Source organism: Lissotriton helveticus, chromosome 8 (genome assembly GCF_964261635.1).
Source record: "Lissotriton helveticus chromosome 8, aLisHel1.1, whole genome shotgun sequence".
NCBI lineage: Eukaryota > Metazoa > Chordata > Amphibia > Caudata > Salamandridae > Lissotriton > Lissotriton helveticus.
This window is the reverse complement of record NC_136069.1, coordinates 254055760-254080777: the sequence shown is the minus strand read 5'-3', so window position 1 is coordinate 254080777 and position 25018 is coordinate 254055760. Positions and strand designations below refer to the sequence as shown.

General features: G+C 42.9%; 1 protein-coding gene across 1 annotated transcript in view; it reads left to right on the top strand.

Moving 5' to 3' along the window:
• The first annotated feature begins 498 nt into the window (after positions 1 to 498).
• Positions 499 to 25018, top strand: part of LOC144771588 (matrix metalloproteinase-20-like) — a 142346-nt gene continuing 117826 nt past the window's right edge. The window contains exon 1 of the mRNA XM_078655973.1: positions 499 to 636. Coding sequence (XP_078512099.1) covers positions 499 to 636 — 138 coding nt within the window. The remainder of the gene's footprint in view (positions 637 to 25018) is intronic.

Here is a 25018-nt window from a genome sequence, read left to right as displayed (position 1 = left end):
GCATCTACTGCCTCTGTTCTTATGTTGTTGATCTAAATTCGAAGATTGCACGGACTTAGACCAACGCATTCCTTCCTCTAATTCAATGGTTAATGCTCAAGCATGCATGTTTGATGTTGTATGTACAAACTCTATGGTGGGCTATAAAAGTGATCACTGGCGCATATGGCAACATTGCAGGTCTAAAGTTTGAGCCTTTCATTTGTCTTCGGTTTAAGGACATATTACTGTGCTATTTTGAAGCTATCCAGTGCCAGACTGAATTCCTTTATCTAAAAATATAATGATTTCAAGTCTGGATTTGAATGAGATTTGAGGAGGCTTTCCAGAGCTTACAATGTGCTCATCTCTAGGTCCTCCCTCTTTCACTCTGTTACCATCGAGTTTTGGCCACAGGTGAATCATCAAGTTTCTAATTGCACAAGAAAGTCGGGACTTATAAAGGGAGCACTCTGAGCCGCTTCTACAAGGCCGACACCTGTCAGCGTGAAGGTAACCATGACGCTGCAGCTGGCCACCGCTGTTCTGCTGGCATCATTCTCTCTTTTATTAGCTGCTCCCCTTATGCAGCAGGGAAATGGCAAAGAAACCAAAATGGCTGACAGCGTGCCAGAGAGCGAGGTGGCACTTGCAAAGGTTTGTTATTTATAATCGTTTATATCGATATGTATACATATTGATAGGTTTCTGTTTCCTTAACTGGTCCAAATAATAAAAATGCTAGTACAGTCACATGAAAATATTTATCAAAGCTACGGAAAATAAAATAAGGTGCATGGCCAGACAGGCCTTTTATACGACTAGGCGTTTCCCCAGTGGGCTGAACCACCTGGAGGTTGGTGTTTAGTGCGGAGGGCCGCTCCCGGTCCTCCCGTCACTTTTCCTAGTGGGTTATTGCAGCAGGGACAGGAAGGCTGCAAGAGGGGGAAAGGTAGAGAGAAAGCATCTGGGAGAGAAAAAAGGCAGAGGAGAGAAGGAAAGAGGGAGAGATTTGATGGCTGAAAGAGACTGTGCGAAGAGACGAAGGGAGAGGGGCTGTTTTTTAGGGATTCTACTGGTTCCTCAGTCCAGCCCCGATAAGGTGTAAATACATCTAATACATTTATCAGGATTTTTCTTGTGTATTCCTCCTTTTAAATGTACTTTATGTGCATGCTATATCCTCGTAAATTAGTAATATATGTTTTACACAATACTTTTCGTTCATATTAGAAAAAATGTGCAATAAAATCAAAGTTCGATATTATTACAGGACACTTAAATGATAGAGCGTACCGGAAATCCAAGGACATTTTGAAATTATGTTTTTCTTATAGTCGGTTAAAGTGCCCAGTATAAACTGTAATAAATGTAACAGAATAACAGTGGTAAAACTTCTAATGTCTATGGGCCCATGTCTAAAAAAAAGAGTAAAACGTCTGCTTGAACTTTTACGATTTTTTGTTCAATTCACAATAATTTCCAGTAGAATACACCAGCAAAGCAGCGCGGGTTTTCAGGCATTTTACTGGGAATGATATCTCCTGTGGGCGCTATTCCACCTGTACAGAAATCTACATATTGTAGATTTAAGCACAGGGGAATGGAGTCATCTGTGCCAATGAGCATTGTTTAATTGTTTTCTTCATGGAAAACGTTTTTCCCTGTAGAGAAATACCTTAGGTGCACCCCTTCCAAATCTCAGGGGGGGTCCGTTCCCCTTTGCTTCCTTAAAGGTGAGTAAATCCAATCCTTAGAAGGATTTCATTTCAGTCTATATCCAGGATTTTAAGGGGTTGGATTTCAGTTTCTGAATGCCAACAAAAATACCTTTGTGGGTGTTTACAAACTCACACCTCCTTGTGACTCCCCACTTCCCCCTCTTTTTCATGGGATTTATTCCTTCAGACTTCTTCACACTCATGGTGGAGAAATGGGCAGTAGTAAATCCATTTAAGCCTGTCTGGAATCCTTTTGTGAATTTCTTGCAGAGACCAATGGAAGTATTTTTGGCTGTAAATGTAGGTTTATAGCTGAAAATGCCATTTTGAATCAGGCCCTATAAAACTCTGTATTGTAACTGCCGGTGAGTTTATAATTCCAGAGCAATCATTTGTATTTCCTCCTTTCTTTGGGCTCTCAAGGTGCAGCTTCTCCTCAAGTCTACAGCGTGGTATAGGTCCTCATTCCCAGTGCCCTTCTATTTGGGAAGGTGGTAAGTCACCCACTTGTTAGTGCAGAGACTGCAGAGCTGGTGTGATATTACAGTGTATCAACCTGCAATTAAACCAGCGTGGAGTTCGCTGAGTGACAAAAAAAATCTGCTTCGCATTCCGCAACCGGCAGAGTGCATTACATTGCATTGTTTCCGCTGATATTTAGTGCCAGGTGTTTGTCCCGTGCTATAAAATCAGCATGAATGGCACCATGCTCAGTGCAAGAGTGTGTTGCTTCTTTTTCCTGCTTGAGTAGAAGTTCTACTTGAACGGCAGCTTCCTCAACATAAACAGAAGGTTTTTCAACGCGAACGGTTGCGAGCATCCGTGACCGCCTATGTTCAGAAATCTCGCTGGGAGGTGGTCTTGCATTGGATTTTCGATGCTCGAGCTCATCAACGTTGGCAAGCGAGTAGAGGAGTTTTTTGGAAGTACGCATGGTCCATGGAGTGCAAAAAACTCCGCAAGCCCTGTGAACAGAGCGAAGTTCACTGCCCAGGCCTACCTGCAATTATGTTGAATGAACAATGTAGATTACTAACATATCACCAAGGGAAAATAAATGTGGAGCTCAAAATAATAAATCTATGCTTTTCTATGTATGCGGAAGTAGAAAATATATTAGGATCTAATATTCTAGAGTGGATGTAATTCTTGATTGACATATTGACCTCAGTAGTTTGACAAATAACTAGTATTACCACCTAGTTCCGACTTGGAACTTCTTAGCGCTTGGACGCCCGAGGGCAGCAGTCGCGCTCTATAAAACCCCTTTTTATTTCATTTCATTGAGCACCTCGTAATAGTTTATAACATATAATTCTGCATGTTATCTGTCATCGTGTGCATGACTCATGCTCAACCCCCTCTTTGTGCCCGAATCGGGATTAAGTACTTTTTATGTAACTAAGCAGTAAAAAACAGATATCAAAGTTTAATAGACATAACATCAAAGGTATTCTCTGACTCTGTACTTCTCTGACTAAGTAGAGAAAGTCAGTGATCATCCGTTTTGCTAGACCAAAATCATTAGTAATAAAACAAATCTATTTCTTGCACAGAGGGTTATTTGCATAACCTCTTTTTTAACCTTCATGTAGGAAAAGAAAGGCTTTTTGCAGATCTGCTTGCAAGTGACCTACCATTTTGTTGGAATGTTCTGAATACTTCGGATGAGTTGCTTCCAGACATCCAGGCTTTTATTTACCTCACACTGATAGAGCGCGCGAGGCCACCCGACCAATAGTTTTCGCCGTTTTCCGGCTTCAGGGCCCATATACTTTTCAAATCACCATATACATCGATCAGGTGACTTCACGAGCTCTACCAATTTGGTGTGTGTGTGTTCCCTGCTACCAATTCTCAGTGCACCCGACTTACCATCCACCAATGCAGGTGCCTAATGACCACAATGAATCAGGGAGCTAGCTGTAAAGGAAAGGCAACAAAATACAAACCCAACCAATAATATTCAAATACTGTGTAAATGACCACGGACAACTGGAAGTTTTAAAATGTTTATCTAAAGTTCAATGTTTTCTTGCATGAGATACAGTAAAATAAGGCAATCAATAACCAAGAAAATGTAAATCACATATGCATAAAGAAATAATGGCAGAGTAATCATCAAAGTACTAATAAAATGTAACGAGAAAAGATACTTATGCAAGTCAGTATTATCTAAAACAGTGATAGACTAAGTGTGTGTGATTATAGAAGAACTTATAATGAATAACACGCTTCACTTAAGGTGAAAGGGCCTTTGAACAACCTAGGCAACGAAGTTCTAGGCCATATCAGGAAATGACACACTGCTATGCAAAATATAATTTCTAACAAATGAGAAGACATAGAAATAACTTTGCAAAATTTTAAATGACTTTCAATAGTTGCGGAAAGGCATGGAAAATATCACATTTGCAATGTTGAACTTTATTGAAGCAAAAGTTAGAAATTTCAGAAGGTGCAAGAGTTTCAAGAGATTTCGGAGCAGTATTTACCTAGAAAGGTGTGGAAACCAAACCCTGGCCACGGGTCAGTTAAAGTCAGGAAACCCTCAAGGAAGGATACCCCTCAAAGGACAGCAGGTGCAGAATGGACACCCAGGACAGGACAGGATACCCTCGGAATAAGAGTCAGGACAGGACCTCAGGACAGGACAGCAAACCCTCAGGACAGGACCCTCTTCAGGACAGGACCGGAACCCACAGTTAGGAAGCAACGCCTGCGCTCCACCCGCTCTGCAGATATCGATCAAGACCCCGATTGGGTCAGCGAACTCCCAGCTAAGTGCCTTGCCAGCACTTTAAGGTTCAGTAAAACCTTAGTCTATGGTCAAATTCGGACAGAGTGCTCCGCAGCTCTCTGTATTTTCAGTCACCTATTGAGTGCGTTGGGTCAGTGACAGGTCAGCTAAACCAGACAAGTCGGACGGTTCACTAGGTGAACCCAGGGTAGATATACAGTTTTGGGACAGTGTACCACCCCCCAATGTTGCAAAGTGTCAGAATCCCTCAATTTCGATTGGTCCTAAGGTAGGATTTGGGTAACACACCAATCACAATATGCGATTTGAAGTCTTCATTTACATATTTTGGGACCGCCTAGCATGTTTGGGTTCCCATGAGCTAACAGTAGCACATCTATACAATGTAACATATAAGAAGCCACATTCGCTGTTCTCGCAGGGCAGAGGTGACTTTCTCAGGAGCATCTCGCCCATCACTGCCAGCTGGCTATGTTCCATCAGCCAAGGTCCCTCGTGCTGCCGAATGTCGCACAGGCGCAGAAGGGACCTCCAATATGGCTCTCCTCTCACTCAGACCCCCATTGCCCGCGGTACATGAAAAGTAAGCGAAAACAAATTAATACGTAATAATGTCATTATGAAAACACATCGCAGGGTTTGTACTTTTAACTCATCATCAAGAAATAAACTTATGCAATTTAAATGTTAGCTACATTTAGACGAAATACAAGAGCAGTGGCACGAGCAGTACCACATGATAAGCACAGCTATGAATTACGCATGCGCATAACTTTCCCTCCACTTCTGCAGACGCGTCAGGACACGTGAGTGTGGCTGACGCATGCGCAGTAACTAAAATACAAGCGGCGGCCATTTTTAGAGGACATGGATTAATTTCATTAGAAATACACATAGGCAAGCGTCTCAAACTTTACTCAAACTTAATATAAACGTTAGTAAAACATACACGGGTTACCTTATTACACATAAATGAGGTTCTTGATTTCGGCAAGCCGCAAAATATGCGAAGCTTTGCTTCATCAATCCCCTCTTTGATGATATCTACTATCATCACAAATTATAATGGAACCAGATGCCAACTTTCTTTCACACTTTATAAAGTTCTATTTCTTCCAGCAACCGTTCTAGCTTTTCTCTTTCAGTTTTAGCAGGGTGAGAAGTCTTCACCTTTTTGTATATCTGATCATTCACTTCCTCTAATTCAATCTCATCCACACTTCGTTTCACCCCTCTTGCATTAACCTCGTGCTTTCTGGTGCGCTTGCGGTATTTACAGCATAAGAAAATGGAAAGTATAATAAGACCTATAATACCAATAGGCATCAGAATTTTGAATAATAAGCTTTTACCTATGCCAGCAAGCCAATGACCTACATTTGAGAGACCATCTACCAGTCTCTTCCAGGCACTATCAACCTCGAGTGGTTTGAGTTCCTTTGCCAAATTAGTAATGTTTCGCACATATCTTTTGATCTGTACACTTTTGTCCGGAATATAAGTGCAACAATGTTGCGCCTTCAACATCCGGCAGACTCCGCCCTCTTTCGCTAATAAGGTGTCAAGAGCAAGTCGATTTTGTAAAACCATTGATCTGATCGCAACCATTTCAGTATTGACCAGCAGGAATCCATGAGCTGTTTCAGTAGACAGCACATCTACTATAGTAGACAATTTGCAAATTCTGTGAGTGTTCAGAACCACTCCCACTCCAGGTATCAGTGCACTGAAAATACTACCCATAATTTCACCTATACTCTCTCTTTTACTACGCACTAAGCCATTAGTAACTTCATTGCTTCCAGCTTTTCCATTCACATGGTATATTTTCGGGAAAACAATGCCAAAGTAGCAGCTTCCATACCAGTGATCCGGCAATTTGAAATAAGCCTTGTCCCCACAAATATAATAAATTCCAGGAAACACAGGCTCTGACCCATTTTTGAAACCCCAACCTCCAATTACCTTGTAATTATGTTCGCATTCACTGGAACCAATGAAAACATTATTATAATAGCTAGTCTTCTCGCGGTGAAGACATAGCTTGCCTTTCCTTTCAAAATCCAGCAACAGAGCAGGACCCGCTCCACCAGATGAGGTGCCTTCCATGTTTTCTGCCCATTTTGGCTTTTTCTGACTTTCGTCATTAGCCTTCTTCTGAATTTTAATTCTCCTTTTCTCTGCCATGTTCAGGAACATCTTTTCCTGCTCACGCAAAGAACAAGTCAAGTTATCTCTGTGTGCGTCTGCTATGTCAATGTTCCCTATAGTCAGAAAGTAGTCTCCCATATATCTTATGGTGTCAGTTTTGGTATGTACAGGATTCAAGTTCCCACGTATAGGTAGTTCAGAAAAGATCACGTCATTGTTAGAGTAATAATACTGTAACGGTCCCCTTTTGTAAAATAAACTAGCTAAAATGCTACAGGAAATTCCATAAGTTAATGGCAGATGATGGTATGTCACGCCTTCAGCCACCGAAGTAGGTAGTTTCATGCAGACATAGCAATCCTCAATTTCCATAGTCTCTACATAGTGTATTAACAAGTTTGCGAAAACATTTAAATGTGTCCTGTTCTTCATGCCATGATAATGTAGTCCTTTCTCATCTGATGCTTCTAAGTCTCGTTTAGTTTGTCTCAATGCTCTCTCATGTCTTTCTACACTCTGTGTTGTCAGCTCTTCACTGTCAGTATTTACAACTTCAGTAGGGACAATGTTAGTATCTTTACTTACAGCAAAGGGAATGAAAATTGTTAATCCTATCCAGATAACTATCAGTACTACTATACTACATATACACACCTTGCAACACGTCTTAAAACGGCTGCAACTAGGTCTACCATTCACTGTTGAATCAGACATTTTAGCTCAGAAGGAGTCTCTTGAACCCCTCTTTGTTGCTTTACACAATTAGCTTACTTTGTGCAAATTCACGGTGGCTCGTCTTCCTCTTCAGCTGAGTACTCTGGGACAGGTTCTCCGTCACTCACGTCAGTTATATCAAGATCTTCAAGCTCCTCCAAAACCAGTGTCCATTCAGGAGACTTGTACTTTTTGTTTTGTCTTTTTATTCGCTCACTCCTTCTTTTGGAAGAGTCTTCTTCCTGCTCTGCTATTCGAGCACTTCTTCTTGCTTCTGCACGTTTTTCTTCCACTGTCTTTATTCTTAGTCTTAGTCTTTTTACAAACCTAGGCTCAAGGTTGTTTCTTTTCTTTATTCTCTTAGTTGGTACTTGGACTTCACTTTCTTTTCTTCTTCTCTTGTTCTCTTTATCTTGTGGTAATTCTTCTCCACTTTCTTCTCCTACTTCCCTTATCTGACTAGTTCCAGGGCTAGCATCAAATTCTTCTGCCTGGTTGCTAATCTGGCCTTGTTCAGGAATATTTTGTTTTTGGCTTTCAATTGTCTCTGTTTCTGTTTCTGTTTCCTGAACCCGTTTTTCTAACTCTATCTGATCCTGTTCAAGCACTTCGATCTCTTGATTTTCTTCTGCTCGAACTATTACTCTATGTCTCGTCTGTCCCTTATCCACATCAGGAGTTAATGGAGGAGTATCGAACACTTGCTCTGTATCCGGCACTTGTTCAATATCAGGTATTTGTTCAGTCTCAGGTACCTGTTCAGTATCGGGTACTTGTTCAGTCTTATTCACTGGATCTGTATCAATCACGTGCTCTGTCCCTGTCTGACCTTCTCCTTCCTCAGTTTTGATTTGGATCTCAAGTGGCTGAGGTTCTTCGCCTGTGCCTTGCTTTTCCTGACTAGTCCACTCTCTACCTTCACTAAGTCGTTCTCTTGTTCTGATAGGATCTTCGGTCAGATCAATCATCGGTATCCATTCTTCTGGCCATATGCTTGGCAGCTCGTCTTCAGCTACTCCTGGCTCAGTTTCCTGGACTTCTTCAGCAGGCTGGTTTCTTGGCAGTTCGCAGTCAACTACTCCTGGGCCAACGTCTGCTGTTCCTGCAACCTGACTGGTGCTGGGCTGCTCGTTGTCAGTTGCTACTGGTCTGGCTTCTTCAGGGTCCTCTGCTGGTTGCCCTGGTTCTTCAAATCCTTTGTCTGGCAATACCTTCTGGGTGTGTCCGGCGTGGATCCACTGGGGAACACCTGCGACTTTCACTGCAGTGGTTGTCACCAGGATTACTTGGCGCTTCTTTCCCCACCTGGGTGCCAGACAGCTTGATCGAGTGTGCTTCTTTATTTTGACCCAGTCTCCTGGTACCAAGTTGTGGAGAGGAGTCGTTGGATTAAGGATGCCGTCGTCTCCAATCTGGCGAGAGATAGAACGCACTTGGTCACCCAATCTTCTGCAGTATTCAAGCACCAAATCATCAGTAATACTCAACAGTTTGCTTCCTGGCACCCATGCTTGTCTCATCACTCTTCCCATAATGATTTCATGGGGACTTAGGCCTGTCTTGCGGTCTGGAACACTTCTTAGTCCCATCAGGACCAGGGGCAGGGCCTTCACCCAGTTCATGCCAGTAGCATCTGTCAGCTTTGCTAGTCTGTTTTTGATAGTTCCATTTACTTGTTCCACTATTCCAGAAGCCTCTGGATGGTATGCACAATGAAGTTTCTGCCTTATCCCAAAGGCCTTACACAGTTCAGCCATTATTTCATTGTGGAAATGTCCACCTTGGTCTGATTCAATAATGTATGGTATTCCGAACCTAGGTATCAGCTCCTTTAGTAAACACTTTGCTACTGTCAGTGCGTCACTCTTGGGAGTAGGGTAAGCTTCTACCCATTTTGAAAATACACAAACAATGACAAGGACATATCGTTTCCCTTCACAACGGGGCATGGTGATGAAATCAACCTGTATTTTTATAAAGGGGCCCCCTGACCTCCCAATCTTGCTCAGTTCAACCATGGTCCTCTTGCCTGGGTTCATTTGTTGACATGACAGGCACCTCTGGCAGAGGGACTCTGCTACCTTCCTGAATTTCTTGCTGTACCAAGTCTGTTGAAATACCAGAATCATGGCATCCCTACCAATGTGTGATCCTTCATGTATTAATCTTGCCATTGTGCCAAGCAAGTGTCGGGGTAACACAGGCATACCAGTTGGACCTATGATGACACCATCCACACGTCTCGGTCTACATCCATCCTCTTTCCATTTTTCTCTTTCTTGCCAAGGAGCCGACTCCTGCCACTCTCTCACCTCATCCCATGTAGGCACTTCCTCAAACACCTGAAGCTGGCAGCTGGTTCCTGGCCCCCCTCGTTTTGGATTTATAATATATCGATCTTTGGCACACCATTGAGCCACTCGATCAGCATAATCGTTTCCCAGTGATACTCTGTCCATGCTCCTTTGATGAGCAGCACATTTTACCACTGCCAGTTCTTTGGGCAACTGGATGGCCTCTAAAAGGTCATGAACAACCTTTGCATTCCGAATGGGAGTACCTGAGGAAGTCATGAATTCCCTCTGCATCCATAATTGGCCAAAGTCATGCACAACGCCATAACAGTACTGACTGTCAGTATACACTGTTATGCGTAAGTCCTTCCCAATTTTGCAAGCCATTATCATGGCTATCAATTCGGCTACTTGTGCAGACTTGATGTTATATAGATAACCTGCTTGTTCAATCTTTTCGAAAGACACTACTGCATAAGCAGCACTCAAGCCTCCTAATTCATGTCTTAGACAGGAACCATCCACAAATAGTTCTTTATCATGCTCCGGCAATGATACTTCTTTTATGTCTGGGCGTGGCTTGGTACTGAACTCTGTCAGATCAATACAATCATGTTCATCATCATCCCTACCTTCCATTTCTGAGGGGTCAGGAAGTAAGGTGGCAGGGTTCAGAATACCGCACCTAACAATGTTTACATTTGCTGCGCCCACAAGAATCCTCTCGTATTTAGTCAGCCGACTAGGGGTGAGATACTGTGTTTTAGTTCTGGTCAATAGAATTACCACTCCATGTGAAACATAAACAGTCACAGGATGTCCCATGACAATGGACTCACTCTGTTCTAAACTTGCACAGGTAGCAGCTACTGCTTTTAGACAACCTGGTAACCCAGCAGCTACTGGGTCCAGTGTGGCAGAGAAATAGGCCACAGGCCTCCTGGTTGTGCCATGTTCTTGAGTCAGGACTGACAATGCGCAATTATCGCGAGTGTCACAGAAAAGGGCAAACTCTTTTGAATAATCTGGCATTCCCAATGCAGGGGCTGTACACAGACAGTTTTTCAGTCTTGTGAAAGCCATTAGACTTTCATCATCCCACTGTACAACATCTGGCATTCCTCTCGTGGTCATTTTTATCAAGGGCCTGGCTAAGGCTGCAAATCCCAGAATCCACTGCCTGCAGTACCCTAAAACACCCAGGAACATTCTGACTTCCTTTTGAGTACGGGGCAACTGCATCTTTTGAATTATTCTCACTCTTTCTGAAGTGACTTTTCTGACACCCTTTTCTATCTGGTGTCCCAGATATTTCACTGATTTCGCACAGAACTGTAGTTTGTCAGGGGACACTTTATGCCCTTTCTCACACAGGTGATTTAGGAGAGCAATGGTGTCAACTACACAGTCCCTGTGACTTTTAGACGCCAATAGAAGGTCGTCTATGTACTGCACTAATACAGAGTTCCCAGGTAATGTCAAAGTCTCTAGACATTTCTTCAAGATCTGATTAAAGATAGAGGGGCTCTCTGTATACCCTTGAGGGACCCGGTTCCAACAATACACGTGACCCTCGAAGGCAAATGAGAAAAGAAATTTGCTGTCGGGGTGCAGGGGTATCGAAAAGAATGCATGACACAAATCAATCACAGTGAACCACTCAGCATCCCAAGGAATCTGGTACAGAATTACTGCAGGGTTCGGGACAATAGGGCAGCAAGGAACTACAATCTTGTTAACCTTTCTCAGGTCCTGCACTACCCTATACTTGCCACTAGGCTTTTTGATGCCCATAATCGGTGAGTTGCATGGGCTGCTCATCACTTCTTGTATGATGTTTCCTTCCAATAATTTTTGTATCTCCAGAGTGACACCTGCTTTCACTTCAGCATTCATTCGGTAGGGCCTAGTGTTAGGATATACTGCATTGTCTTTGATGGCTATTTGTATGGGGTCCACATCTTTCATCAAACCCACATCTTTTCCAGTGAAATCCCACACTTCTGGTTTTACGGCTTCCTGTAGTTCTTGGGGCAAGTCCTGCAGGGTCAATCTTTTAAGTTCTGAGTCAGGTCTAAGCAACAATAATTTATAAATGCCGTCTTCATCTGGGGTCTGTATTTCGACACCCTTTGGTGTGCAAAAGATGGTACAGTTCATTTTACACAGCAAATCACGTCCCAGTAAATTTACTGGACTGGTGTCACAGACTACAAATCTATGCATCTGTTTAAAATTTCCAATTGAAATCTCCATTGGTTCGGTAACAGGAGTACTAATCAATTGATTAGATACACCTACTACTTGGATGTTTTCTCCCGAGAGGGGCAGGTTTGGAACGTCTACTGTTCTTACAGTAGAACGGGTAGCGCCAGTGTCCAACAGAAAGGTGACATCATTTCCGTCAACCTTTCCTTCAATATATGGTCCAGACTGGTCTACCGGCAAGGAAGCGCCAAGTACGCACTCCTCGTCCTCCCCTCTCAGGCCCCGTCAGTCCTGATCATTACAAAGGAAGGTATCATTCAGCAGATACTGCGAAGTTGCTGTATTTCTGTTCTCCCCGCTTTCCCAAACCTCTATCTCTTCATTTTCTGCCTGTCTTCCCCTGTATACCTGTTTGGGTGCTCGAGGCACCTGAACTGTTTTTACCTGGGGTTGAGTCTTTCTTGGTCTTTCTTTCTGCGTCTGTGGAATTAAATCAGGAGTTGTCTCATTAACATCGACTAATTGGGGACACTCGTTTCGCCAGTGTCCAATTTCGCCGCACTGATGGCAGGGAAATTTTTTCATAGCCTCTTCCCTGCTAAATTTGGGCCGGGGCTTTCCTCCACCCCCTCCCCCAGGACTTTTGTTCTCAGCATTTTTAACCATGTTACTCAATTGTTTTTCCTGCTGTTCTGCGAGCTTCACCTGAGCCCACATAACCTTCTCCTTAAGGGCCTTTTTCTTTTCTGCCATCTCGTCCTCGCAGTACTTAGCGTACCGCAGGACCTCATCCATTTTCTTAGTATGCCAACAGATTTTATTGTCTTTTATCCACTGACAAATTTCAGGTCTTAAACCATTTACAAACCTGTAAATAAAGTGTGTCATATCCTTCAGGTCGATGTTGTCAATACCACTGTATGTTTTAAATACCTGCAATAACCTCTCATAGAAGGAGTGCACTGTCTCGTCCCTTTCCTGTGTTGTTCTATCTATTTTTGTCCAATCAGTTTCCTTGGCGGGCACCTTTTCTTTCAAGTGCTGAATTACCTGCTCATATTTTCGCATGACTTCCTTTGATGGCTCCCCTGTGTCCTTGTCTCTGGGATACTCTTCACTGGGCCAATTTATGTTTATTTTACACTGGGTCCATAAATCTACTGGAACCACAATGTCGAAAAACCCATCCAGGTCTTTCCACAGACATTTCTGTACCTTCACGAACCTCTCCACTTGCCGGTACCAGTCAACTGGTTTCTCTCTTAATTTTGGAAAATCGTTCGTGAAGGACACAATATCCTGCCTAGACCAGGGGACATGCACATATTTCCCTCCTGGAACTTCGCGCATGGGGCATAACTGCTCAGGTTTTTCTACCTCTCTTAAAGCAAACTCGGGAGTCACTTGTCGGGAGCGAACCTCTTCCCTCTTTTTCGCCCACCTGCTTCTCCATTTTTCCACATCTCCCCATTTCTGCAGTACCCCCATTAATTCTTTAATCTGTAGCTTCTTTCCGGCCACATTCAGATGTTCTATATCCTTGTCTGAGAAGTCTGCTCTGTATGGTTTCTGTAAGGGCTTGGATTTTGAGATATCTACCCCCATACTAATTGCTGTTTCGGTCAGTTTTTCATGGAGCACTCTGGTGTTCCTTGTAAAGCTTTTACATATGAACGACAATTCTTCCTCAGAGTAGGTATTCAATCGATTCAACCCCACATTTCCTGCCATTAATTCTTCTATTTCAACCCTCAGCTTGTAGAGGTCTAAAGGCTTTGTTTGCGGAGTCTGCTTTTCTAATTCACGACTCCAACTCTCAATTTCATCCGGAGTTACCAGAGAGACATTCCTAGTACCTGTTGCTGTCTCTAATTTAATTTCCTTTGCATTAAAAGGGTTATACCTCAGCTGTGTTCCCTTTGCGGTCTGTTTGTTTGGCAATTCCAAGAATGCAACTTCAGACTCGCACTCACTGGACTGATCATCTATGATGATTGGTTCCTGTCTCGGGGTTGCTATGACTGGGGTCATGACTGGAGTAATCGGATTTCCCTGACCATTTCCGTATAACGGGACCACCGGTCCAATAGTTACTGGAATAGTCAATGCCTCAGGACTGGTATTTATCTGAGAAATTTTCTGAATTATTTCTGTTCTTTGTCTAGCTAGAGCCTCTTGCTCCTTTTCCACTAGTACCCTTCTTAGAGTTGTGTCATGTAATATCTGTGGGGTCAATGGAGGAGTAAAACTCGGGGCAGTAGGCGGAGGAGTAAAACTCGGGGCAGTAGGATGCGTTTCACTTGGTCCTCCACCATAATTTGGCTTCGGGAATAAAGTTCCAGTATTAAAGGACCTGCGCTCTTCCCCATATGGAGGTTGAACAAAAGGCAGTCCTGAATTCGATGGTTTCTCTTCGCTTTCATACAAGGGTCTGGGGAAAAAAGTTTTTGTACGTGAATATTTTTCTTCCTGACTTGCGGGCACTTTGGGATATATATCCCTTGTTTCCGCCAGTTCGGGTTTCTCAGGATAGGGTAATACTTGACCACCCCCTCCCAGTCCCAGGGACCTGTCTTCTTCCTTTTGGAAGGGGCGTCGGGGAACATCTCCTACACTGGAAGGTCGGGTTCCCTCATTGTAAGGTGGCGGACTGCTGGTACAGATGTCATCTATTAGTTCATCATCTGAATCCCCTAGGGCCCCCCAATGCTTACATTTTTCAGTACTTTTCCCCCCCGCTGCAGGGTTATGACATGCCGGCATCATGGGAAACAGACCCTCAACAATCATGCTCTGCCTCCACTGTTTCATCCTTTTATCCCTGGACTCCTGTTTCAGCCTGGGGTACCACTTGGTCAAACCCTTGTCCATTCGGGGTCTTTCTCTTTCAAAAGCCTCAATCTCCCATTCCTCTAATGCTTCATACTGCGTTAGTCTCGGTCTGGGATGCAGTTCATTCATTCGGGTTCTTAAATTAAATAAGATCCTACCATTGAAAGTACCATCTAACGGAAAAGCCAATACTCCGTCATCTTTTGTGTACTTCACCCAATTCTCCAGCCACACACAGGTATTGTACCCTCGGTCAAACATCATGAATGAGGCAGGAGTATTGGGTGCTGGGACAAGAACACCTTCCCTAGATTTAATGGGTTTGTCCGTTTTAAAATAATTTTTCACCTTATTTACAAGGGACATTTTTCTCTTGGTTCCGTACATAATATCGTATCTGTTAGCCTTCCACTGATCCCTTTCAAACCCTAGATGCCTTGGATCAGGTCGCGTCTCTGTAGTCCGCGAGTGCCACATACGACTTCTGCACTAACTTTGTTTACAAACTACCTCCAATCAGAATGCGCTTCAGAAGATTCGTGCAACCAATGGGTGCGCGACACAAAATAAGCTCTGCCAATGGGTGCGCGGCCCCTTCGTGAGACAGTTCCCACGCTCCGGCGCTCACCCCTCCTTTACAATTTCAGCTCCGCTACCCGCCCGCTGTTTCTACCAATCCCAGCGCGGCACAGAGTGACGTCAGAGGCGCTTCTCGACTGACTCCCTCCCTTCACAAGGTAACGGAAACTTTCTTACTTTTAAAGTGCTCAGTGCTTGGTTATTTTACAACAAATACACATTCGCCACAGTGCTCAAGTGTCTAGACAGAGATAGAATTCTATTACTGCAAGTAAACTACTTCCATTTACTTTTCACTTGCTGCGGGCAGATCTCTTCCGCCTACCCTTCACTCTAGCATCGGTGAACCTGTTATTCCCCTAAACTCATCCACTTCTTTCCGGGATATGTTCCGAGTTTAAGGTTTCTCAGCGGACCCCTCTGCTTTCACGCTAGCTCCGAGGAACCTGCTACTCTTCCGATGTGACCCTTACTAGGTTACGCCACTATGGGAATTTTGCCAATGAACCCCGTTACTGTCATTTATTCACACATGTATTCAGAAAACCCTAGTTAGTGCTTCCCGGTTATCCTAACCTGCACCTAACTTTCCTCGAACCTGTGACCTCAGGACAATGGATTCTATTCACCACTTGCCCTTTCAATTCCCCGGGGAGTTTCGGACAACACTTAACAAGTCGATTTACAAATGCATTGATTAGTACATATAACAATATAAGAACAAGAATAATGACAATACAGTAATTCATAAATTTCAGCAGCGTATTCACAAGAGAGTGATCAGTTCCCTCAGAACAGCCGCTCTTGTAGCAGCATTAATATAATAGCAGCTTCCGACTTAACTAGCCTAACTAGTCCCTGCCTTACTCTCAACTAGTCCCTAACCATCCTCTGATCTACCAGAAAAACTGATAGAGCGCGCGAGGCCACCCGACCAATAGTTTTCGCCGTTTTCCGGCTTCAGGGCCCATATACTTTTCAAATCACCATATACATCGATCAGGTGACTTCACGAGCTCTACCAATTTGGTGTGTGTGTGTTCCCTGCTACCAATTCTCAGTGCACCCGACTTACCATCCACCAATGCAGGTGCCTAATGACCACAATGAATCAGGGAGCTAGCTGTAAAGGAAAGGCAACAAAATACAAACCCAACCAATAATATTCAAATACTGTGTAAATGACCACGGACAACTGGAAGTTTTAAAATGTTTATCTAAAGTTCAATGTTTTCTTGCATGAGATACAGTAAAATAAGGCAATCAATAACCAAGAAAATGTAAATCACATATGCATAAAGAAATAATGGCAGAGTAATCATCAAAGTACTAATAAAATGTAACGAGAAAAGATACTTATGCAAGTCAGTATTATCTAAAACAGTGATAGACTAAGTGTGTGTGATTATAGAAGAACTTATAATGAATAACACGCTTCACTTAAGGTGAAAGGGCCTTTGAACAACCTAGGCAACGAAGTTCTAGGCCATATCAGGAAATGACACACTGCTATGCAAAATATAATTTCTAACAAATGAGAAGACATAGAAATAACTTTGCAAAATTTTAAATGACTTTCAATAGTTGCGGAAAGGCATGGAAAATATCACATTTGCAATGTTGAACTTTATTGAAGCAAAAGTTAGAAATTTCAGAAGGTGCAAGAGTTTCAAGAGATTTCGGAGCAGTATTTACCTAGAAAGGTGTGGAAACCAAACCCTGGCCACGGGTCAGTTAAAGTCAGGAAACCCTCAAGGAAGGATACCCCTCAAAGGACAGCAGGTGCAGAATGGACACCCAGGACAGGACAGGATACCCTCGGAATAAGAGTCAGGACAGGACCTCAGGACAGGACAGCAAACCCTCAGGACAGGACCCTCTTCAGGACAGGACCGGAACCCACAGTTAGGAAGCAACGCCTGCGCTCCACCCGCTCTGCAGATATCGATCAAGACCCCGATTGGGTCAGCGAACTCCCAGCTAAGTGCCTTGCCAGCACTTTAAGGTTCAGTAAAACCTTAGTCTATGGTCAAATTCGGACAGAGTGCTCCGCAGCTCTCTGTATTTTCAGTCACCTATTGAGTGCGTTGGGTCAGTGACAGGTCAGCTAAACCAGACAAGTCGGACGGTTCACTAGGTGAACCCAGGGTAGATATACAGTTTTGGGACAGTGTACCACCCCCCAATGTTGCAAAGTGTCAGAATCCCTCAATTTCGATTGGTCCTAAGGTAGGATTTGGGTAACACACCAATCACAATATGCGATTTGAAGTCTTCATTTACATATTTTGGGACCGCCTAGCATGTTTGGGTTCCCATGAGCTAACAGTAGCACATCTATACAATGTAACATATAAGAAGCCACATTCGCTGTTCTCGCAGGGCAGAGGTGACTTTCTCAGGAGCATCTCGCCCATCACTGCCAGCTGGCTATGTTCCATCAGCCAAGGTCCCTCGTGCTGCCGAATGTCGCACAGGCGCAGAAGGGACCTCCAATATGGCTCTCCTCTCACTCAGACCCCCATTGCCCGCGGTACATGAAAAGTAAGCGAAAACAAATTAATACGTAATAATGTCATTATGAAAACACATCGCAGGGTTTGTACTTTTAACTCATCATCAAGAAATAAACTTATGCAATTTAAATGTTAGCTACATTTAGACGAAATACAAGAGCAGTGGCACGAGCAGTACCACATGATAAGCACAGCTATGAATTACGCATGCGCATAACTTTCCCTCCACTTCTGCAGACGCGTCAGGACACGTGAGTGTGGCTGACGCATGCGCAGTAACTAAAATACAAGCGGCGGCCATTTTTAGAGGACATGGATTAATTTCATTAGAAATACACATAGGCAAGCGTCTCAAACTTTACTCAAACTTAATATAAACGTTAGTAAAACATACACGGGTTACCTTATTACACATAAATGAGGTTCTTGATTTCGGCAAGCCGCAAAATATGCGAAGCTTTGCTTCATCAACACCACCATCCTTCCCACAAACCACGTACAACCTGGGTGTGTAGCCCTTTCATATGAAAGAGAGAGCATGGTTGCAAACATGAGGAATAAAAACAGAACCTCAAGTGCAAAATTAAACACATTAAATCTGTTAGGTATTTGTTGAAAAAAAGATATTAGAAACAATTCAATACAAGTCAGTTAAAAAAAATAGCTGCAGTAGTTCGGAATGTGCCGGAACATTCAGAAAGATTCTAACTATAATTATCCAAGGAATGCAAAAAATAAACATGTTTTTTCTGCTAGTCACTGAAAGCTAGAACAAGCATTTGCAATACAATAGGTCTTGCATTTGTGAGAGTTAGAGCTAACGACGTTGTAAATGATAATGTCTTTTACCCATATATTTTGGTATGGAGTGGAGTGGATTTGGTGTGGAGTGGAAATATGTGGGTTGGATTGAAATGTTAGATGTGTAATTGCGTAGTGTGGAATGGTTTTGTGTAATGGAATTATGTGGCATGGTGTGCAGTGGCATTATGTGGATAGTAACTATGTGGTATTGAGTGTACTGGAATTATGTAGCGTGGGATTATGTGTTATGGAGTGTAATTAAGTGGAATGGTATTTTGTGTTGTGGAGTGGTATGTAATGAGTTTAATAATATGGTGTGCTGATAAATTTTGTGGCACGTTGTGAAATTTTGTGGTGTGGATTGGATGTACGAGATGTGTTGTGTAATTGTGTTGTTGAATTGAATTATGTGGTCTGGAATAGAAATTTGTAGAGTAGAATTGTGTGTTGGGAAGTGTGTGCCATTTGGTATAATTATGATGATTGAAATTCTGTGGCATAATGTGGAGTGTATTTGTGTGGATTGTGTTACCAAGTTTAAAAATGATGAAAAAATACAAAGAAAGGTGGCCTTTCATTGTGCACACATACACAAAATTAAAACACATTTCTTCCAAAGGCACAATGAATATCTGTGAGATATGGGAGACTGAGAAGGATCTTCTGAGAGGTGGAGGAGGGGGATATTTTGTATTACAGAACTGTGTACATTTAAACTAAAACTTCAATGAAAGTTAACAATCACATGAAAGATTATAATTATTTCCCTGTGTCTTCGTTATTGCTGATTGACTGTGAAAGTGGCTGTGCTGCTCTATCGTGAAATAATGTAAGAGTTTTTCTCACAGCCACTGAAAGTGCATGAATTTTGGTGATCTTTTTCTTCATAGCAAAGGTACGTGAGGCTTTACATGAGCACCAGTTACGCTACACATTGACAGAACCCTTAAACAAAGAATGCAAACCCTTGAGTGCTATTTGCACATTCCAGCGTTTTTTATCATAAAAAAAATGTCAGCGCCCTTTCTCCTGCATTGTGTTTTAATATCACTGCAAGAAAGATAAGCCAAGTAAAGAGGGTATTTGAGAGGTTCTGAAACCCAACATACGCCATAGGTATTTTATACTAATGTAAATGGTATAATTTAATAGTAAGATGTGCCATATACATTTATTAAAGTAAGCATTTTAGATAAGTTTCATTTGCCAAAGCACCACGGTTCTGAAAAAATTTGCCAATTTCAAACTGCATTTTGCATAGGGAATACCTTCATTCTAGTATTTCATTTCTGGTGCTTGTGAAGCTTTCTAAATTCGTATTATGCATAGTTGTTAAGCTTCCCCGTATGATATGTGAGGTTAACCAAGTCTTGCGTGAACGAACCCAACCACGCTGCATTGTTGGACTTATAGTTGTGATCTAGTCAGTCATGCTAGGCTAGTTCCTCAGAAAGACTGTCAGACTTGGGGCAGAGGCTTGACTTTGCAAGGCTGGCATGGCCTTGAAGAAGTAAGTCACAGGTCCATGGCATTGAAAGGAGTCAGCAGTCACGGCCGGCATGACTCACTAGCGGTGGGGCGTGGTAGCATAGGGAGGGGGGGTTAATTTAATAATAATAAAAAAGTTAACTTACCTTCCCGCGGCCGGGTCGCACGTCATCTCTGCTCCTCTCATGCCTCCGGCAGGAACAGGAGCCAGGCTCCCACCCCTAAGCCAATCACAACTCTGCAAGCAGCTTTATAATTGGTCGGGATGCCGCCCAGCCAGGGGCTAATGACCCGGTCATGTTCTCCATGTATGCTGCATGTAGGCTGCATTGCAGCCTACATGGAGAAGGGCAGAGTGCGCATGACTAGCTTGGTCGGCACCAGAGGGCCGACCAAACCAGTCATGCGCACTCAGGAGTGGGCACACCACTCCTCCTCTGCCCAGCCCTGCTCGCAGAGTAGCCCCGGCCACCTGACAGCCCGCAACCAAACCCTTCTGCTTTCTCGCAGTGTGAGAAGCAGAAACATAAAATGGTTGTTATTACCATTTTATATTTAGGCTTCTGGCACTGCAAGAAAGCAGTGGGGTGATGCTTCTTCCCCCTAGTGGAGGAGCTGCCCCTGGGAGTCAGTTAATCAGAGTAGGTCCTTGTTCGTTCCGCACCAGTCAGTCTGGTCTCCAGGCAAAGTTATTGCTTTCAAGCTCATTCTGCCCTACCAGTTGGGATCCTGCAGATGATGCAGCCACGTTTGAGGGCACAGCTTTCCAGATGTCGCAGGTAGATGGTGTAAGTCCCTCATGAGAGGTCTTTGATGTCCCTGAGACCTCCACAAGAGAACAGGGGGCAATCCAACAAGCCCATGGAGAGCACACATCAGGGTGCAACACAAAGCAGATAGTCAGCCCAGGCCACAAGGGCTCAAGGTCCCTTTCAATGGCAGTAATCCTCCTTGTGCAAAACAGATTCATCTGGCAGTGTGAACCACACAGTTCCAAGTTATCCAGTCCTATATCCCCACAAGCGTATCTCTGCCCTCTTGAAGTATGGCACCAGAAGTTATACTGTAGTGTGCCTTTGAAGTTGAAGGTGGTTTAGAGGATTTTCCTTTGAACCACAGGTGCCTCCTCTAAATTTCAGCCCTGTCTGCCATGAGATTGTGGAATGCAGATCTTAATTCTTTAGTGGGGACATGATCTGGCTCCCAGAGGCACAGTGTCAAAACCTCTCCCTCCAATCTATCCAGCCAAGCCCTCAAATGGCAGAGGTCTATCGTTCCAGTTGCATGTCCAAGTGTTATAGCTGTCGATGGGGAATTCACAGATGTGCTCCCCCAACCTCCAATGCGGACTGGGTGTAAATTAAAAGGCACACAAAGCATTTTAGAGAAAATAAATGGCCACTTTCTAGTGGTATACAACCATACATGCGTCCTCTAATCTTAGAGGATGACCCTCTCGACAAATTCTGGGCAAATGTTTTTTTTCATCTAAATTTCCCCTGATGAAGTGCCCTTGAGTGCACGAAATGCATTGGGAATATCATTACAAACATCTGACAAATATCAGAGGATGATTTAAACATTGTATATACACAAGGATATGTTCATGGATTGAATAAAAATCTGTGTCCATCAAACAAATGCATCATAAATGATTGTGGATACACATTATTGAACTTTAATAAATTGCATATGCGATTTACACTGCAGCGCCCAAAGGGTCGTCCTCTAAGATTAGAGGACGCACGTATGGTTGTATAAGACACTCTGTGGTCCAGAGAGTGAAACCTCCGTGGCACGCAACAAAATCTTAAATTGAATACAAACAAGAAGCTTATGCGCAGCCAAACCCAATATAGCTTTCACTTTCTAGTGGTGGCATTCTAAGATCTTAATGACAAAAACACCTTTACCACAGGAAAGGGTTTGTCATTGTGAATCCAATGATAGGAAAAAGGATGAGTCTGCTCTACTGTAATCCACTATTGCAGCCTGAAGTAATATCACTCATTGTCCCAATGTTAACCTATGGGAAGAGAAAAACTAATAGGTGGTGAAAACATACATGGGTATTTTTCACTATTTGGGCAAAAACACATGTGTCAACCTGCCCTGCTATTCACCTACCACCTGCTTCACCCCTTAAGACCTACCCTAAGGGTGTTCTAGTGGTAGTAAAAGGTACCCTCAGGATGGGCCAGTGGTTAAGAAAGGCAAACCTGAGCATAAGTGCAATTGCACAGTCACAGACCTGCAATGGCAGGTTTGACACATGTTTGAAATCACTATAGGCTCAAGTGCACACACACTGGCCTGCAATGTCAGGTTGGTCACATATTTAAAACACCCTAGGTGCAAGTGCGCACACACCCAGGTCGCAGTGGCAAACCTGACAGATGTTTAGGGACACCATATCAGCACCACTTCCTAACATGTGTAGGAAAGGCATGCACACTTTCACACTGAATTTACAGTGAGAAAAGGTCGAGTTTAGGGAAACACTACCCGATGAGTGTCAGGTCTATCAGTCAATTTCTCAGTGAAATAGATCAGGAGTTATGTGTTTAGGGCTTTGTAAAAAATACAGGTTAGTTTCAGGATACTTCTGGCTCAAATGTATTATTTATATAGATGTTTTTTTCCTCAGAAAATACAATACATGGTTAAGGCGTGCATTGTAAAATGCTGTGGGGTAATATAATGCATTGGAAACGTCAACACGTACTGGCCACAAAGTAAATACGTGCTGAGTAAAGACCTGCATTCTAATGTCTGAAATTTATTTACCACATGCAGTAAATACCTCGTTCCTGGGTAACAATATTTACAGCATGTGGTAAATACCCCACCCTATTCCACACAACTTCTAATCACAGTCTAACTAACGGTAGGATAATATAATTATGAACACCTCATTCAGAATGGAGGAAGGGCTCCTGCAGGTGACTATACATGTCTCATCTCTCATGTGTTTCTGCATTATTGAACCAATTTAACCCTAGTACAAACCACACTGGTCATAAAAGTGAGGCTCAATGCATTTCAGAGCTGCTGGTCATTTCAATTCATGTGTGTTGCCTTTCCATCTTATAGTCTAATCATCACAAAGGCGACAACAATTATGCATGATACTATGTTGTAAAACGTCTAAAACTAACTAAAAGTGTATTTTAAAGTCTGCCTAGTGGCAGCACCTAACTGCAGCATTTTTTGGAGGCAATGTGAATTTATATACAAATCCCCTAGACCTGAATAATTTGGTTAAATCCTGTTTATAAATTATTCTTTTGTAATACTTTAATATAGAACTTTAATTTAGTTGGTGAGGCTAATACATATTCGAGCAACCAGCGCAGTGTTAAATTGGAAAATGTATTTAATATTTGATATTGTTACTTATTAACTGAATCAATACATCTAGCTTGATCTATCAAGGTACCAATTGGTGCGGATAGCAGGACTGCTGCTCTTGGAGGTTTTAAGTCTTTTTACTGGCACCAGGCCAAGTGAGTGTTCTCCTAATGTGTCTTAAGTGAGAGATAACTTTCTTTCCATGGGTGCAAGAGGAGAGAACCAAAGTTTATACATGAATGTGAACATATTAGTAACCTAGAAAACAGGAGCAAGTGTGGACACCCCACAGCTAAGCTCCAATTTTTCGAAATGTCACACTTGTACAAGGGTGTGTGGGTCTGAACAGGGAAAGCACAGTGTTGATGCCTGGGCAGCTTGAAATTATACAAGTAGGAAATTGAAACTGATACAAGTAGGATTGAGGTCTTAAGATCTATGTTTCTATGTTATGCCTTATATCCTTCCTGAGTCCTTCATGGACTGAACCTACCCATAATGTCCTTGTCTTATTTTTGGTGCCAAGTTAATGAGTGTTTTTGTTGCCAAGTTTGGCTGGTAATAGACCCCATATACCAAGACGCCTCATGTCTTTATAGCAGTAGTGTTCACAAAAGAACATACTGAGAGACTGTCAGGGAAATCTCATTCAAGACAAGATGCTGCCTATGTTTGCCCTAATACTAGCTGGGTAAAGGTGGAGTTGAAAAACCATTGCCACCCACTGGCCGAGTAGTGTGCTGGAGCTTTGTCATAGAGTCACTGGCAGGAAGATACCTGCTCAATTTGCAGCATCCAAAGTCAAGAAATGATTCCTGCGAACAGTCGTGAACGTGCAGGTAAGAGCGGTGGGTGGGGAGTCGACAGACATCAGAATAGGGAAAATAAAATAAAAAAGAAATAAAACCACTTACCATGTGCTCATCGCTTCATCGAGTCGGCGATGTGCTGAGCGCAAGGTAAGTGTTTTTCTTTTTTGTTATTTTATTTTCCCTATTCTGTCATCTATATACTTCCCCCCCTTGCGATGCCTCACCGCTCTTACCTGCACCTGCCGCAACTGCCTGAAATCAATGTCTAACTTTGCAAAGAGTGAAGTTTTACATACCGAGAAATTTGCAAAGTTTTCAAAGGTCCATTGACAGAATGGAGAAGCACCATTTTCAGTCATGGAAGGACACAAGCCTTACCACCACTTAAAAACATCCACCACAGATTTCTGCAAGGCTCATAGGATGTCCTGAATCTGGCCTCTTGGAAAAAGCATAACCTGATAACTCAGAAACTCAACTAATATGTCTGATAATTCTGTATCCGCCTCTAAGAGGTTTCTTCTTTAATCTGGAGGACATATTTAGGATTTTCCACAATTTTGAGCCAAATTATTCCCTCCATTCCTGCCATGTGGTGAACCATGCATAGATGAGTGACAATTTGCTAAAGCTACGTCCCAGGTATACTGAGGTGAAAATTCATGGTCAGTACAGTCTGTGCAGGTTTACCTTTTGGTGTTATCAAATAGACCACTCACTGTCCCCTGTGATCAATATTAAAAATATTGAATTCTGGTTTGACAAAGAGCTGCTTAGGAAGTACCAGGTGAATTTAGTAGTTTCCACT